At 38.7% G+C, this 15,843-nt stretch overlaps 1 protein-coding gene across 1 annotated transcript; it reads right to left on the bottom strand.

The window, feature by feature from the left end:
- Positions 1–14,567: 14,567 nt before the first annotated feature.
- On the bottom strand, positions 14,568–15,236 carry LOC126372003 (histone-lysine N-methyltransferase SETMAR-like). Its single transcript, XM_050017502.1, has one exon. The coding sequence runs from the start codon at positions 15,234–15,236 to the stop codon at positions 14,568–14,570; it is 669 nt and encodes a 222-aa protein (XP_049873459.1).
- Between the last annotated feature and the right edge of the window lie 607 nt (positions 15,237–15,843).

Raw genomic sequence — 15,843 nt, forward strand, 5'->3', positions numbered from 1 at the left:
ACGGAGGCTGTCTGGCTGGCTGGAGGATGAATAAAAGTCATAACCTCCTTCTATTTTCATGATCTATATTAGTTCCTAGCAACACAGAACAAAGAAACTTCTTTACAAAAGTTCAATCAGCTTCCAGAGCAACGAGATGATCACTTACAGAGTTCGCAATTTCGAACAAAAATAGCAGTCGGGTCTTCCCTATTTCCATTAGCTGCGGTCTGAATGGTAAGCAAGCTGTTGAGGCATAATGAAGGTATTGTAGTCGCGGGATGGAACGCTGTGACGTCATTATCTGCAACCTCTCGCCGAGTCAGCTGTACTCTGTGATATATCGCCACCGAGACCTGATTTATTTGTATTTTCTGCCCAATTGTGACTAATGTCTTACTATACGATTAGTTTGCGGTGAAATGTTACCCGTATTTCTGAATCAATTCAGTTACAAATGACAGAAAGGAAGTAATGTTTTATTTGTTATTCTGAGAATGGCGGACATTATGTTTTCTCGGAATGTTACTCAAAGCAAATGCTTGAGTTTCGTGTAAACATCTTTTTATAGTGGTATTTATTTCTTCCTCTTTATTTTTATTCGAAAGTTGGTTTTAATATTCACGTACACGTACACTTTATATTTTTAAACCACTTATTGATCCGGTTGCTTGAAATATTGGAAACAAATGTAACTTCGTCACGTTTAATTTAGGTGCTCAAGAGCGTTGAGTCTGACCGGTCCTACCGAATCCAACACGCTAGCAGCATTGCCACGTATAACAGTGACTGATAGGAGTTGGATCAGGGGGGTTGAAAGACCACATCAAAGCAATTCATCTAGAAAAGCAATATTGCTATTTGAAATTTGTTTGCATTGCGCACTTACTTTTATATGCGCAAATGTCAAACTGGAATATTGCTTTCTTAGATGAATTGCTTTGATATGGCTTTTTTAACCCCCAGGTAATTGATCTAGATTTGGATCTGGCCTTGACCCTTTCTGACTTTAAGCCTCCGGCTGATCTCCCTGATTAATTCCGTCGCGTCACTATCGCAAGGACATGCGGTCTCAAAAACAAGTTTGCAGCTTCAAGAGCCGCGTGCTTGGCATGTTTGTGCTTGGTCTTCGACTCGGCCGTCGATGCCGCCCCTTGCGAAGTGCCGGGCAGGTGTAACGTCGCATAAGTACTCATCATCTCCCTAGCATTGACCCGTTTTTCACAGGATCGGCTCACCTAACCTGAAGTTTTTACAGGTCCGCCTTTTTACAGAAGCGACTGCCTGTCTGACCTTCCCGCGAAGGGAATACCACCCCAATATATGTATCATACGCCACATACGTACTAACACACTTTTATTATATATCTGATGCCAGAAATACATAATTACCCTGCCTTTTAATCGACTTTATTACCCTAAACTAAACTTTCAACTAATATTGAGTTCACATTCAATTTCCCTATTCAAATACAATGCATAGGGTGTATCAATAATATCTAACACTCGAACGCTCGAACACGAGGAGAGAGGCTGTCAGTTGGAGAGATAAATCACTCTTCCACAATTTATTGGCAGAGCAGATTCAATTACTGTGCAGAATTTAATAGACGTTTAGAGTTATTAACTATAACATTCTGACTAGACGACATTGTGTCTGTGCATTCGGGATTATGGTAGGTATTTCTGAAGTGAAATTATGATAGAGAATTTCTTTGGATATGAATTATCAACGCTGGTATATTCAATCAATAATACTTTATTGCACAACGACATATACAAAGGACGTAAATATACGAATGAAAACATAAGCACAATAGGCGGCCTTATTGCTAAACAGCAATATCTGCCAGGCAACCTTAGAGAAAAAGAAGTTTATGCATTGGAGCACTGTTACCAACCACCACCAACCAAAACAACCAAAGTTGGTTATTCACCAACTGGTCTAGTCAAAGTTTGTTTTGTAAAAAGCAGTCTTGGCAGTTTTGAATACCGGGTGAGAGCCTTACTTACGTAACCCTTTCACGGGCGGAGACCATGGGTCATTGATGGTTCATTATAGATAGTATGACACCTTAGAATCGGAACGTCATTACACGTTCTGTTCTTAAAAGTGTTAAAAAAGAAAATTGTAGTCCGGGTGGAGCCTATCGGCCGGTGCAACCAAATTAAACTGCAAATACTTCTACTGAGCATTTGTCATTGATGCACAATTAATCAGCAGTTATATACCCTAACACAAATCATGCATATCTGGCACGTGTACGAGTAGAACGGCATGTCTCTCGACACGTATAGAGCGGCATGTCTGTCTCGCACGTTCTATTTGTGAGACTAATCGCACACTCAGCGCGCGTCGTCAGAGGCCAGAGTGGCTGCCACCGCCGCGCCACCCGTCGCGATTCATCTCATACAGGGAGATTTATTAGCTCAAACGTACATCTCACTTAATTGGGTTAATCTATTTCAGACATTACCTTGAGAAGTGGATCTATCGAGATTACGCGAGTAGCTAACGACGGAGCCATTAGCGATGTTGATATGATTCTGTTTAATGAAATATTAGATGCATCTCTCTGTGATATGTTGACTGTATATCGCGGGGTATTTACTGAGGGCTTCGGTATCTCTAACATGATTGATCTGTATTTAAAACCAGGTAAAACCTCAAAGTTGCAATATTTTATTTTTTTAATTAATCTTCTTCTATCGTATGGGTTGTGAGGTGAATTACCAACCTTATCAACCTTGGTGTCAGGGTTATTATTGAGGCGCCAATGGCCCCTGACATGACTCATGTAACGACTACTTACTTACATCAGTAAGTAGTAATGTCCCCACCGGGATTCAAACCCGAGACCTCCGGATCGTGAGCCCAACGCTCAGCCACTGGACCACGGAGGCCGTTTAATTAGTAATACCGTGGGGTTTGTACCAACACCGCCAGCCCGCGTGGTGGAGTACGCTCCATTCCCTCTCCGATTCATTGAGGAGAGGCCTGAGCCTAGCAATGGGACGAATACAAACTATTTATATATTTTATTTATAAAATCCGGCCTCCGTGTTTCAGTGGTTGAGCGTTGGGCTCACGAACCGGAGGACCCGGGTTCGAATCCCGGTGGGGACATATCACAAAAACCACTTTGTGACTTTGTTTGTATTGTTTGGTTAGGACATTACAGGCTGATCACCTGATTGTCCGAAAGTAAGATGATCCGTGCTTCGGAAAGCACGTTGCCTTTTTCCTCACCTTATGGTTGTCTGGAAGAAATCGCTTTAAGCGATAAGGCTGCCATTTGCCATGTACTTAGTTAAGAGACTTTTTGTAATTATTTCTTTTTATTTTGCTGCAATAAAGTGTATTTGTAGGTTTGTTGTTGTTAAGCTGTTGGTCCCGGTTACTACGTATTGATGTAAGTATGTAGTCGTTACATGAGCCATGTTAGGGGCCTTTGGCGGCTCGATAATAACACTGACACCACAGTTGATGAGACTGGTATTCCACCTCACAACCCACACGATAAGTAGTATGTCATAAAATGGCGTAATTAATATATTTCATAGTAAAACAAACGATCGTAACTAACGACTTGCTGTAAATTTGAATCATAATGCACCTTTTTATAAGTACTCGAATTACAGATTAGTAAATATTAATAGCATTGAAAACATCAATTAACATCGTTCATGATCATATAGGTGCTACTAGGAACTAAATTAAAATAAAGTTGAAAATGAATTTAATATTACACAAGTTTATTGCAAAAACAATAAGCCCATTTAAATGACAAAATAAGCATGATGACCGAAATATGTAAATGGTGCACGAGAACACGTTGCAATGAAATTGTTTAATCTCTTTGTGAAATTTCAGACGACAGAATTGTATCGCGTAGAATGGAACAGTTATCCTGTTCCCGTGAACTATTGTAGAGTTCCACAGAGAGAACATGATCAAACGTTTCCTCACAATAAATTCTAACTGGCATCCAATGCTGAAGCTACGCAGTAGGAAATGACTCGCCCCAAATGACGGAAACTAGTTGAGCTTATTTGTACCCAAGCCGGATACCTACTCTTCGGAGATTTCCGCCGACGACCAGACTAGAATTTTATTCTTCAACAATACCACGTTATATCCTCTCCCTCTCACAGTGTACCATATATGAACCCCTCCATTGCCATCTTAGTGGGATTGCTTTTATTTTATTAACCCAAGGCTTGAAGAATATTTTAATCTCATCTTTTTTACGAATCTTTGGTTTACTATGGTCAGAAAATGTAGTATTAATATTAACGTCCGCTTGGTTGCTGTTCAATATTACCTCTGAGATGTTCTTTTTAGTTCTTTTCAATCTTTTGTTCGTAAGAGCATTTTTGCCCTTTTTATTGATATTATTCTTAATATTAGTTTTAGTATTCGTACCGGGCTTTTTTCCAGGCGTAGCATTTTTTTTTCCAGTCTTACCTAGCTTTTTTGGAGTTTTGGCAGGAGGAGTCATAGCTCTTGCAATTATTATTTTGTCTCTCATTTTTTTGGTAAGTATGTGAAATAAAATACAAAATAAATTATTAATTAAATATATAGGCTCAAAATATCTTCACCAAGACGTTTATGTCAAATACTAATTATTAATCTGGATATTTTGGTACTGATGCTAGTTCAGGAATCTTTACAAGAATATTATCGTAATATGTTCTCAGTTTTTCAAACTCTGGCTTGTATGTGTCTACTAGCGCTTGTACTTCTGTTACGAACTTATCTGTGGACAAATTCTCCCGTTCACTGCTCTCTTTGATAGCTTTTGCTAATACACTGAAATGAGACGGCTGTTGCTGTGTACTAGTTTTAAATTTCAAGGCATCCAATTTCTTCTTCGCCTGCCTCTTGGTAATTTCATGCAAAACCTGTTGACTTTTCAGCGGTAAAGTCGGAAAGATAAGGCGTCGAAACATTACTCTATCTTCTTCATGATTAGAGAAATTTTTCGTTTGGTACACGACATACAACGACTTGCTACCATCAGTCATTACTTTTAAAGGTACCTAAGCTGTTTTTCTTTGTAAATTTATCGTTTTGATATACAAAAGTTTTTGATCTACATTTATTATTTATTTATTCATTTTGAACCATTATTTTAAATTTATTTGTTTCTAAAACGTGTGAAATCTTAAACTACGTGTAATAGGAAAATTAGACAGACAATATAGGTAACGACTTTTTTTAAAATTTGACAGTATTTGTGGAAAAGTTGCGTGACAGAGTCCCAGACTCATTTTCTGAGATTTTATCCATACGTTTGAGAACTCTATGGTAGAAGATTTATGTATAAAATGTATTCGGCGAAATGTTACTCATATTTTTATCTAATTAGGTGCATCGATTTAGTTTTTATGAATAAGGTTGTTAATTCTACAAGCAATTTATTTATTTTTTGATTAGCGCCATCTGTAAGCGCATTGCTGTATTAAGTTTACGAGGTCACAAGTTACAGTGTATGGTTCGGATTCGTAATGAAATTCGTACCGTTCGTTGGAAACTAAGGAACGTGGTTTTCTGACGTGCTCATAGATGGCGCTACATACATCCTGGGAGGCAAAATACTTTGAAATGTAAATTATAAAATATAATGATGAAATGTAAATTATAAGTATAAGAAGACCATGTATGCTCAATCCTATGACAACTATACATGGTCTTTGTATGACAAGCCGCCATTGCTAGCCCTTGATGATGTAAGTGTTACCATTAAATTGGTATCTCCAACATTCCATGGACGTAAATTTTATTATTGAATATTAAGTGAATTTTTGACTAATGTATTTAATTACTATTATTTGTCACATAAATATACAAAAATCATTAAAACTATACGTAAATCTTTTAGTAAAAGTATAAAAATTCCTTGCTAAATAAATAAAATAATTAATTAAATAATTAATTCGTGGGTAATTTATTTTTTTACGTAATGGCAACGTAGGCTAGTATGACGTATTACTTTATTAAATGTGTTCCTCTAGTTATTAAACAACTTGTAAGATCCCTCATTGATTTAAAATATGTGTTGCTGTTGCAGTTTCTTGTCATTTCTTTTCCTCAGCCATAACACCTTGCGAAATGGCGTAAATTCAAAAATGTTACATTGACATTCAACAAGCTTATCCATGATAATTACGTTGAATAACTGATTCTGATTTGTTTGTTATTTTCATCCATTGGCTGGTTCATCTCCAGATACCATTTACATAGGAGTAATCTTTTATTTTAACCAAGGCAGACAGCCAGCATTCTAATACGCAGACATAGCGTAAACGCAGTTTTGCTAAGCATAACGGAACAACAAAAGTCGGAGACGGTCGAAGAAAAAGAAGAACGCTTAGTGAAAACTATTATAAATTATAAGCTATCGTTAGTTACTTCTAGAAAATGTAAATATCCCACCTGCCACTTACCTATCTTATTAAACATTTCACTCACACAATTTGCATTTAGGATCCAAACATGAACTCCAAAATCATTGTTTTAGACCCGTTCTGGATTCGAACCTGCGGCGTCACAGTGAAAGTCAAGCGTTCTTCGAACTAAGCTACCATGGCTCTATGACTATGGGAAGTACTTCATAGTCAGGAATGTATAGTTTGTTATATTCTTCTACCACCCATCTTGGAGATGTGAAACTTGTATGGTATGAATTTACGTAGGTATGTTCCCTTTGTATGTGTGTACTTATTTATTTAATACCGCCATAAGCTATAATACCTATAAATACAGGGTGTTAGTAACATCGTAACGAATACTGAGGGGGATGAATCAAACCATTGGTGTAATCGTCCCAACAACTGAATCATAGTGGGCCCAGTTACCCACTATCAAATTAGAAAAGGGCAAACTCGTCCCTGGGCCCAGTTTAAGACTGGGACGAGATGTCCCCTAAGCCATGATTCTGTGTTCACGTGGAATTTTCCTGTCGGAAAATTCATGAGAAATTGTTTTTTTTTTTTAATTATTTTCAGTTCCAACCACTTGATAACTACTCAGAATCATGAAACTTTTAGGGATGAGGTATTATATATAGAAAACCTATATATACAGGGTGTTAGTGACATCGTATCGAAAACTTATAGGGATGATGCGGACCATAATTCTGAGTAGTTATCAAGTAGAATTTTCCGTTATATGGAATTGCCTATCGGAAAATTCATGAGAAATAGTTTTTTTTTTTAATTATTTTCAGTTCCAACCTTTTGCAACGGAAAATTCCACTGGATAACTACTCAGAAACATGAAACTTTTAGGGACGATTTTCCGTTATATAGTTCCTTATCTGTATAGTTCTCATGGGAAGGTGAAGTAAATAGAACATACCATATTTAATATCACATAACAAGGGAAGGACGTGTTTAGCTGTATATAATAAAAGGCATTTTATTATGTATACTACCGAAACGTCCTTATAGTAATAACGATATTTCAAAAGAAATAGTAAATGGGTCCTTCTTCTTTTTTATCGACAATGATCTGTCCTTCGCTCTGCTATGTTATATGTTTTAGAATTTTATTTAATCTTTCCATTGTCCAAAAATATAGTTATCTTATTATACTTAAAATATTAGCGAAATACTAATCGGTTTCTCGATTAGTGATTAACGTAGCTTGGTTGTTTTTCACAAAATTATGTGACAGAGTGGTAAATCGAAATGCTGTCTCCGATGAAAAGGGCCACTCTGTCACAATATATTTTGCAATGCGCCTGCAAGGAACAGTATATTACCAAGATAAAGAGAAACACTAAATACTCCTCTACAGACACATCTCTATATGATGTTTTTTTAAATATTTATTGCCGTTATAATGAAAGATGTTAAATCCGATATAACGAGAAAATGACTTTTTATTGTCGATAAAAAAGAAGAACGACCCAAATACAAAATGGTTAAATAACGTCTCGAGCTAATATATGCGATATCTATATTATATATACATATATATGTAGCTTTTATAATGTTGCTCGAATGTTGGGTGTGGATATCACTTACCCAGTTTGTCATAGACTCGTCACGTTAGACAGGAATTCTATGACACAGACACTATTACTTATAAATAACGTATTAAAAAAAATGTTTAGTAATTTAAGTTATTTTTTCTATCTGGCTTATGGTGTACTAATCTAATGTAGCCTACAAGATCCCACTGCTGAGCAAAGGCCTCTTCTTCCTCTTTCCATTTTTCGCGGTCCTGTGCGTAATCCGGCCAGCCCCTCCGGCAAGCGTCCAAGTCGTCACGCCATCTCTTTTGATGTCTACCACGACGCCTGTACCCGTCATGAGGCACCCAATGCGTGACCGATAAGGCCAATTTACATTATCTTAGTGTCTAGGAGAGTATTTCGGTACAACTTGAATGACAAGTTCTTTAGTGCTTTAGTGCGCTGCGAGTGAACGTTTACATTTCTTCCAGTAGTGTATCATACGACGCCACAATCACTTGAAACGAAAATAGAAAGCGATTCTATTTTGATTCAACTTGAAAGTCAAGTATGCGTAGTAGCGTTTACATGTTTCAACTAAAGTACTATCCTTAAGCACTCTGCTCAACCCTAATAGTAAGTGCAGTGTGAACACCCCGTAAGCGAGACGGCCTTTTTTTTTTAAGTGACTTATTGTAGATTTGCCGCAGATTAACTGATGGCATACTTGGCCGGACAAATGGGGAGCGCTGAAGGCTCTCACCCGGTACAACGTTTAAGACAACAGGCCTGAGGGTGCCCAGTTGGGCGCGAACCTCGGCTCAGGGCGTCGTCTGAGAGGAAGAATATTTGAAAGGATTAATCGACCCTAGTAGTTCGATAGCGATAAGCGCTGAATGAGAGAAATCGTCGGCCACGCCGGCGAAGTGTTTGGTGTCGCGAGCTGATTGGCCGCCTCTATGGCTAGAGTAATCAAGTCGTCGGGATCGTATAAGCGTGACGGCCGCGCGGTACCTTGTATCGAGATTGTAAGGATCGGGGTGCCGCGTCGGCCGGTCCGTCGATGCACTGTATAAACGCTCTACGCGTTACCGGTGCGCACATTCGTGTGGACAGCAAGACTCAGTTGGCATATTGGTAGCGCATTCGTTGGTACAGCTTTCGCGATAGCTACGCGTGTGCGTAGCGCGCGCTTCGACGCTCCAAATGCTCATATAATATGTCACATGGGTCTCTTCTTCTTATCGTGTGGGTTATGAGGTAGAATACCAGCCTCATCAACACTGGTGTCAAGGTTATGATTGAGCCGCCACAGGCCCCTGACATGGCAGATGTAACGATTACTCACTTACATCAGTAAATAGTAACCGGGACAAACGACTTAACGTGCCTTGCGAAGCACGGATCATGTTACTTTCGGACAATCAGGTGATCAGCCTGTAATGTCCTAACCAAAATAGGGATAACAAAGTGATTTTTGTGTTTGCCCCCACCGGGATTCGAACCCGGGGCCTCCAGATTGTGAGTCGTGAGTGTTCGGGCTATAAATAAGAAACTATGTATAATGTAAATCGGGCTATAAATAAGAAACAATAAAATATGTTTGAACGTAATGTCTGTAATACCACGTAGATGTAATTTTTTACCCGACTTCGGCGAAGCAAAAAGGAGAGTTAAGTGTTTGACTGTGGTTTGACTACGTTTACTTTTTTACGTGTAATAATAAGAATAAATTAACTCTTTACCTAACTGACATGTAAGCTTAATCAAGTCCGTAGGTATGTCCCTCTCTTACAAAATGTTTTCTAATTATATACGCACAAAATCTGGTGTTAATCTCACATAAAATCCCTTGAAAGGGTGCGGACCACACAAATCCCTGTACTATTTTCCCGCTCAAACGCTGTGTCGTCTCCAACATGCTTGTTTATCATCCTGTTATGTACTTACACATAGAGACGCATATACCACTTTCCGTCAAACAAAGCATTCCTTATTCTTCTATCAACCCTGGTGTCAGCGTTATTAAGTATCGGCGTCCGAAGGACGTAATATACGATCCCGACGATGCGATTACTCTAGCCATAGAGACAGCCAATCAGCTCGCGACACCAAACACTTCAGGTCCCCGATACCGACCCCGCCGGCGTGGTCGACGATTTCCCTCATTCAGCGCTTATCGCTGTCGACCCACTAGGGTCGATTAATTCTTTCAAATATTTTTCCTCTCAGACGACGCCCTGAGCCGAGGTTCGCGCCCAGTTGGGCACCCTCAGGCCTGTTGTCTTAAACGTTGTACCGGGTGAGAGCCTTCAGCGCTCCCCATTTGTCCGGCCAAGTAGTTAATGCCATCTGCGGCAAATCTACAATAAGTCACATCAAAAAAAAAAGCGTTATTATTTATTATTGAGCCGCTAAAAACCCCTGAATGACTCATGTAACGTCTTTCGTCAATGTACGTCTTTCTAAGTCTTCTAGGTTTTAGGCATTGGCGTCCTAAGATCATAATTATGAGAGTGACAGGTTACAAGCTTACCATCATGTGTGTAATAAGTAAATCCTCACTAATATTATAAATGCGAAAGTAAATATGCCTGTTTTGCTCTGGTTTCCAGGTACTTACCTAACCTGAAGTAATTTATGGGTCCAGATTGCTTAAAATCCACTGCCAATGTGAAAATTCGCACCCCAAACCACTCAAATTGTTTTTCCTCGACAATATTTATGGGCTTCCTCACGATGTTTGTTTCTTAACCTAACATAACCCGTTTCACTGAAAACATAATATGACCAAGCACAAAGTACTTGAATCCAAGGGATTTACTATTTTTTATAGCGGTACCGGCCGGCGGCGCGGAGTAGCACTTGAGTCACACTTATCACGTTTTTTGTTTATAATTTTGCGTTGTTATTCTTAGAAAAAGATGTCTTTACACAACCAGTTCTTGTTTATTATTGAACCAGATACTTTCGTTTGTTTTTATTAGGCCTGTAAAAGTAGCTAGTTATGTATTCCGGATCTACCGTGGGTACTGTAAGAGTCCCGACGTAAGCTTTCCAAGTATTGCATGAAGCGTATTCGCAGACCTCCGGCGCAGACGAACAACATCCGTTCTGCGCATTCAGCTATAGATAAGCCCGAACTACCGGGAGGTATTGCTATTTTCATTGTCCTCTTAGATTATAGAATTAGCTCGTAAGTTTAGTCTTAAATTTACCATTGTAGAGTACGCATTAAAAGATTAAATTCAAACTTGAATTTTTACTTTTTAAAATGAGTCCCTCGCTCCGCGGCAACTTAAGTAGGTACTTACCTAAAGTAAAAATAACACTAATAATAATCAATTCATGTTAAGAGTAACTAGGAAAAATTAATCTGTATGCTGTTTATTCGTAAATAAGCTTGCGCCATATTAATAACAAAAAATACTTCACCAAAAGCCCACGGTCAGAAGACGCGGGTCGAAGATTTACTAAATAAATGAATAAATAAAAATATAAATGTCATAACTTTAAATGCGATCTTTAAATAAGTAAATATTTTTACACCTACAGCTGTAGAACTTTACAAAGTTCTTGTACCATCAAAACTCAACCAATAACACGGTTACGTCATCCAGTTAAAATGTTTCCGAAATAAACTGCCTCATTTTTAAACAAAATTCAAACGTCTGTAAAGTTAAATTAACTTTCCTCATCTTCTAATTGCCAATAATATTCAGGAATTTCTGTTTAAATTTCCATCCTAAAAAACCTTGGCAAATAAGGTTGTCAAAAGACCAAATTATATTGCCTATTTATCGACTACTCCCAAGATGATTTAGCAGTAAATTATCTTGTCACTACGAATAAGAGGTTCTAAGTGAATAGAATAGACTTGTAAACAAGTGACATAACCAATGAATAAGAGTGTGTATCAGGTGTGTATGTCACTGATACTCATAGTCATGTGATATACGTAACTAATGTGATACCTATTGATAAGTTAAGAGATTACAATTTCATTACCACGATAGACTTATATAAAGGCGACAATGAACTTGGAGTTTTTGGCCATTTGGATAACAATTTTTCATAAGTAGGTAAGTGACAAGAGCACCAAATCTTGCATTCAGATTATCTAGAGTATGATACAAACCTGGTTGTAAAATTAAACTTATATTTAGTTCCGTTACCAAGATTTCCGAGATGATATTATAGTCGAGTTTGAACTATGATTACCTTTTGATTATGCTTTAGAGTGCCTTTCCTCCAGAGATGTTCTATGCTACGATGCTACGGATGCGTTTGATATCCACCAATCATATTCATTGGTGCACATAGCGTAGCACCAGTGGAAACGGATTCAACTAAGATATGTTTTTTTTTATATGGAAGAATGCGTGCTATGGATGCGTACTTTAGCTATGTTCCGAGCAGAGTACCTACAGTATGCCCACACAGCTACTTTGTGGAGGCGCATCTTCGCAGTGCATCTTCCTCGCACAGCTACATAATAATAATAAATAATAATAATAAAAACGTTTATTTCTTCTTCTACAAACAATCTTATAAACTACCATACTAACAAAATAATATTTAAATTGGGACCGTATGCAGAAGACAGGAGCCCAAACTAGGTTGACCCTGTATCTTGGAATCTTGGTCTCCCCCCACGAACCACATTTCGTACTCATATAAAAGTATAATAAACATTTAAAATGTGTGTGTGTGTGTGTGTGCGTGCGTGCGTGCGTGCGTGTGTGTGTGTGTGTATTCGTGCGTACATAGCTTAGTATTGGTGGAAAGGGTCACATAGTTTCGTAGTGCAGCTTATACATCTTCGCAGCATACGTAGCTGCATAGCACATCTCTGGTGGAAAGGCACCAATATACTTTTTTTTTTCTGAACGTATAGTATCACTAGGCTAGAGTGAATTGGTATTTGCTAGGTAAGTGTGATCCATCCTAGACCACATCATTGCTTACCATAAGATGAGATGTGATTATATAACAATATCGCGTTTATATTGTTTCTAAAAAATAGAAACCTGAAAAAATAAGTGACTCACGGTTCAATCAGGATTAGGTAAAGGACCTAGGTGATATCTCTCTAGGTATCCTACCTCTATAGGTTACTTTGGATCAGACAGCCCCACACTCATATTAAAAAACTCCCTTTTTTTAACTTTTTTGTCTTTTGAAAATATATTTTGCTATAAATATAGTGACAAAGTTAAACCACAACAAACAGCACTCGCTAAACGAGGTTTGGTACTCACCAATAAATGTGGTTTTGTCACTTCGTGATTCGGAGCCGGTTTGTTCCAGACACTAATTAATTTGTACTGGTCAGGTAAAATTGGACGAAATAGAACGTTACGGCTACACGCTACTGTTGCGTAATAGGGAGCTTAGCTTTCTATACGTCTTATTAAGTAAAGGCATCTGCCCACTACATCGTATCGTACCATGACCGTAATAGGATCATGTAAAGCAAGAAAGGATACATGCTGGACGCTACTATACTCACCGCAACGGATCAATCACGTCCGATCCTCGTTCCTATTTAATATTCCTTCTATAATCTCATAATAACAGCCTCCGTGGTCTAGTGGTTAGAGCGTTAGGCTCAAGATCTGGAGGTCCGGGTTCGATTCCCGATGGGGACATTGTCGAAATCACTTTGTGAGACTGTCCTTTGTTTGGTAAGGGCTTTTCAGGCTTGAATCACCTGATTGTCCGAAAAAGTAAGATGATTCCGTGCTTCGGAAGGCACGTTAAGCCGTTGGTCCCGGCTATTAGCCGTAAAAACACCTCCACCAACCCGCAGTGGAGCAGCGTGGTGGATAGGGTTTGCAGTACCGGAACTGAACTGGATTTTCGAATTCCCGGTACTGGACCCTATCCAGTACCGGGAATTACCGGGAAGTTTCGAAACTTCGGTACCTACTGAAAAAAAATTAAATTCGTAATTATTTTATGAGTATGACGAAATTAAACACCAAAACGCTTTTTAAAATATTTAATCAACTTACTACTAAATATACTTACTAGTAAATACTAAATATACTTAGCTTTAAATTTGGTAATTGAGTACACGCACACATTACTTCTACATTAAAAAATAACAAGAAACAATGCAAAAGCCAAAGGAAACTAGCCGTGAACACACTGTGTTTATTTTATTGAATGATTCAAAGCATAAGGTTATTTACGAGGGTTGTTCCGAAAATTTTTAGTAAAATAAAAATTAGCCAAGATATGGTAAAGAAATATTTATATTTTTTCAAAATATTCCCCTCCAACCCCTATACACTTGTGCATTCGGCTAAACCAGCTTTCAAAACATTTGAAAAACGCATCTTGCGGAAGGTCGAAAAATTGCTGTCAAAATTCTTCCTCGGCTTCGTCTGCTGTTTCGAATCTTCGCCCACGAAGCATTTTTTTCACCGTAGGACATAAAAAAAAATCGCACGGAACTAGGTCGGGACTGTACGGAGGATGTGGTAACATTTGTACCCCCCAAGTTGACAAATAGTCAACAGTTCTTGCAGCTGTGTGAGCGGGCGCATTGTCCTGGTGAAATAGAATACCACGGACACCGGTACTTGGGCGTTCATTATTCAACTCCTCGAAAGCCTATGGCAGACAAACGTTGCAATACCATTCAATTGTAACTGTTCTACGATCTTCTAGCGGAATAACAGCAACTGGTCCACTGCTTCGAAAAAAAGCCGCTATCATTTTTTTATTCACGCTCCGACCGCGAACCACTTTCGTAGGCAACTCGTCCTCTTCAAACACCCATTGCGTGGATTGCTGCTTTGTGAGAGGATCGTACCACGAGATCCAAGATTCGTCAGATGTAAGAATATAGGAAACGTTTTGCGAAGTTCCTCCTTCGAATTTTTCCAGCATAAATTTGCACCAATCTACACGTCGGGACTTTTGCTCATCGGTGAGAGAATGAGGTATTCCTGACTTAGCAACCTTCCTGACTTTCAAGTGTTCATGCAAGATGGTGGAAACTGCCCGGTATCCGATCTTCAGTTCAGCCCGAATCTCTCTATGTGTAATATTTCTATTTTCCTGGATTAGCCACTCTACTCGAATAACGTTTTCATGAGTTACTGCAGTTGATGGTCGGCCGGGTCTGGGGTCATCGTTCAAGCTCTCTTGCCCACGTTTAAATTCACGATACCAATAAGTAATCGTTGCTAACGCAGGGGCAGACTCCCCGAAAGCAGCCTGTAAATTTTCCTGTGATTCTTTAAATGTTAACCCTCGTTTATAATCGTACAAAATCATAGCACGAAAAGCTTCCCGCAAGACCGCCCATTGTTGTAAACAAAAGAAGCATGACAGCCAATTTAAAAAAATGTTTGAAAAAATAACGACTTCTTAGTGGCCAATGATTTTCAGCAAGGAGATTAGTGTTGAAATTAGCCGTTAATTCAAAATAGTTTCAGGAAAAAAGAGATTATATTTAAGGTGTGGCTAACAATTTCCTGAACAACCCTCGTATTATGCACAAAATATAACCTACAATATAAACAAACTACCTAGTTCACGATAAATAAACAAGGGTATATTAAAGTACTCACCAGTCTATTACTTTTAAACAAAACACTCACTACATCGTTGCTGTACCAAGATTGGGGCGGCACTGGCATGGCGGAACGGGCCGAGCGGCCAGAAGATGCCAGCGAGCTAACCGAAAACTGCCAAATATTACCGATTACTCTAGAGTACGTACGACTCGTGCACGTACTTCTATCTTGGTTGCGTGCGTTAGCGCGCCTCACGCGCGGTTTTAAAAATTAAAATTTCGTGGCAGTATAAGTGTTTGTACAGTACCGGGAATTACCGGGACATAGTTTAGATTTCCCGGTACTAAAGATTTTTGCATTTCCCG

The sequence above is a fragment of the Pectinophora gossypiella genome, chromosome 13 (assembly GCF_024362695.1).
Source record: "Pectinophora gossypiella chromosome 13, ilPecGoss1.1, whole genome shotgun sequence".
Classification (NCBI taxonomy): domain Eukaryota; kingdom Metazoa; phylum Arthropoda; class Insecta; order Lepidoptera; family Gelechiidae; genus Pectinophora; species Pectinophora gossypiella.

What these genes read in the sequence shown, in the direction of transcription:
- LOC126372003 (XM_050017502.1), bottom strand. Translation starts at nt 15,236, where the DNA reads ATGATTTTGTACGATTATAAACGAGGGTTAACATTTAAAGAATCACAG.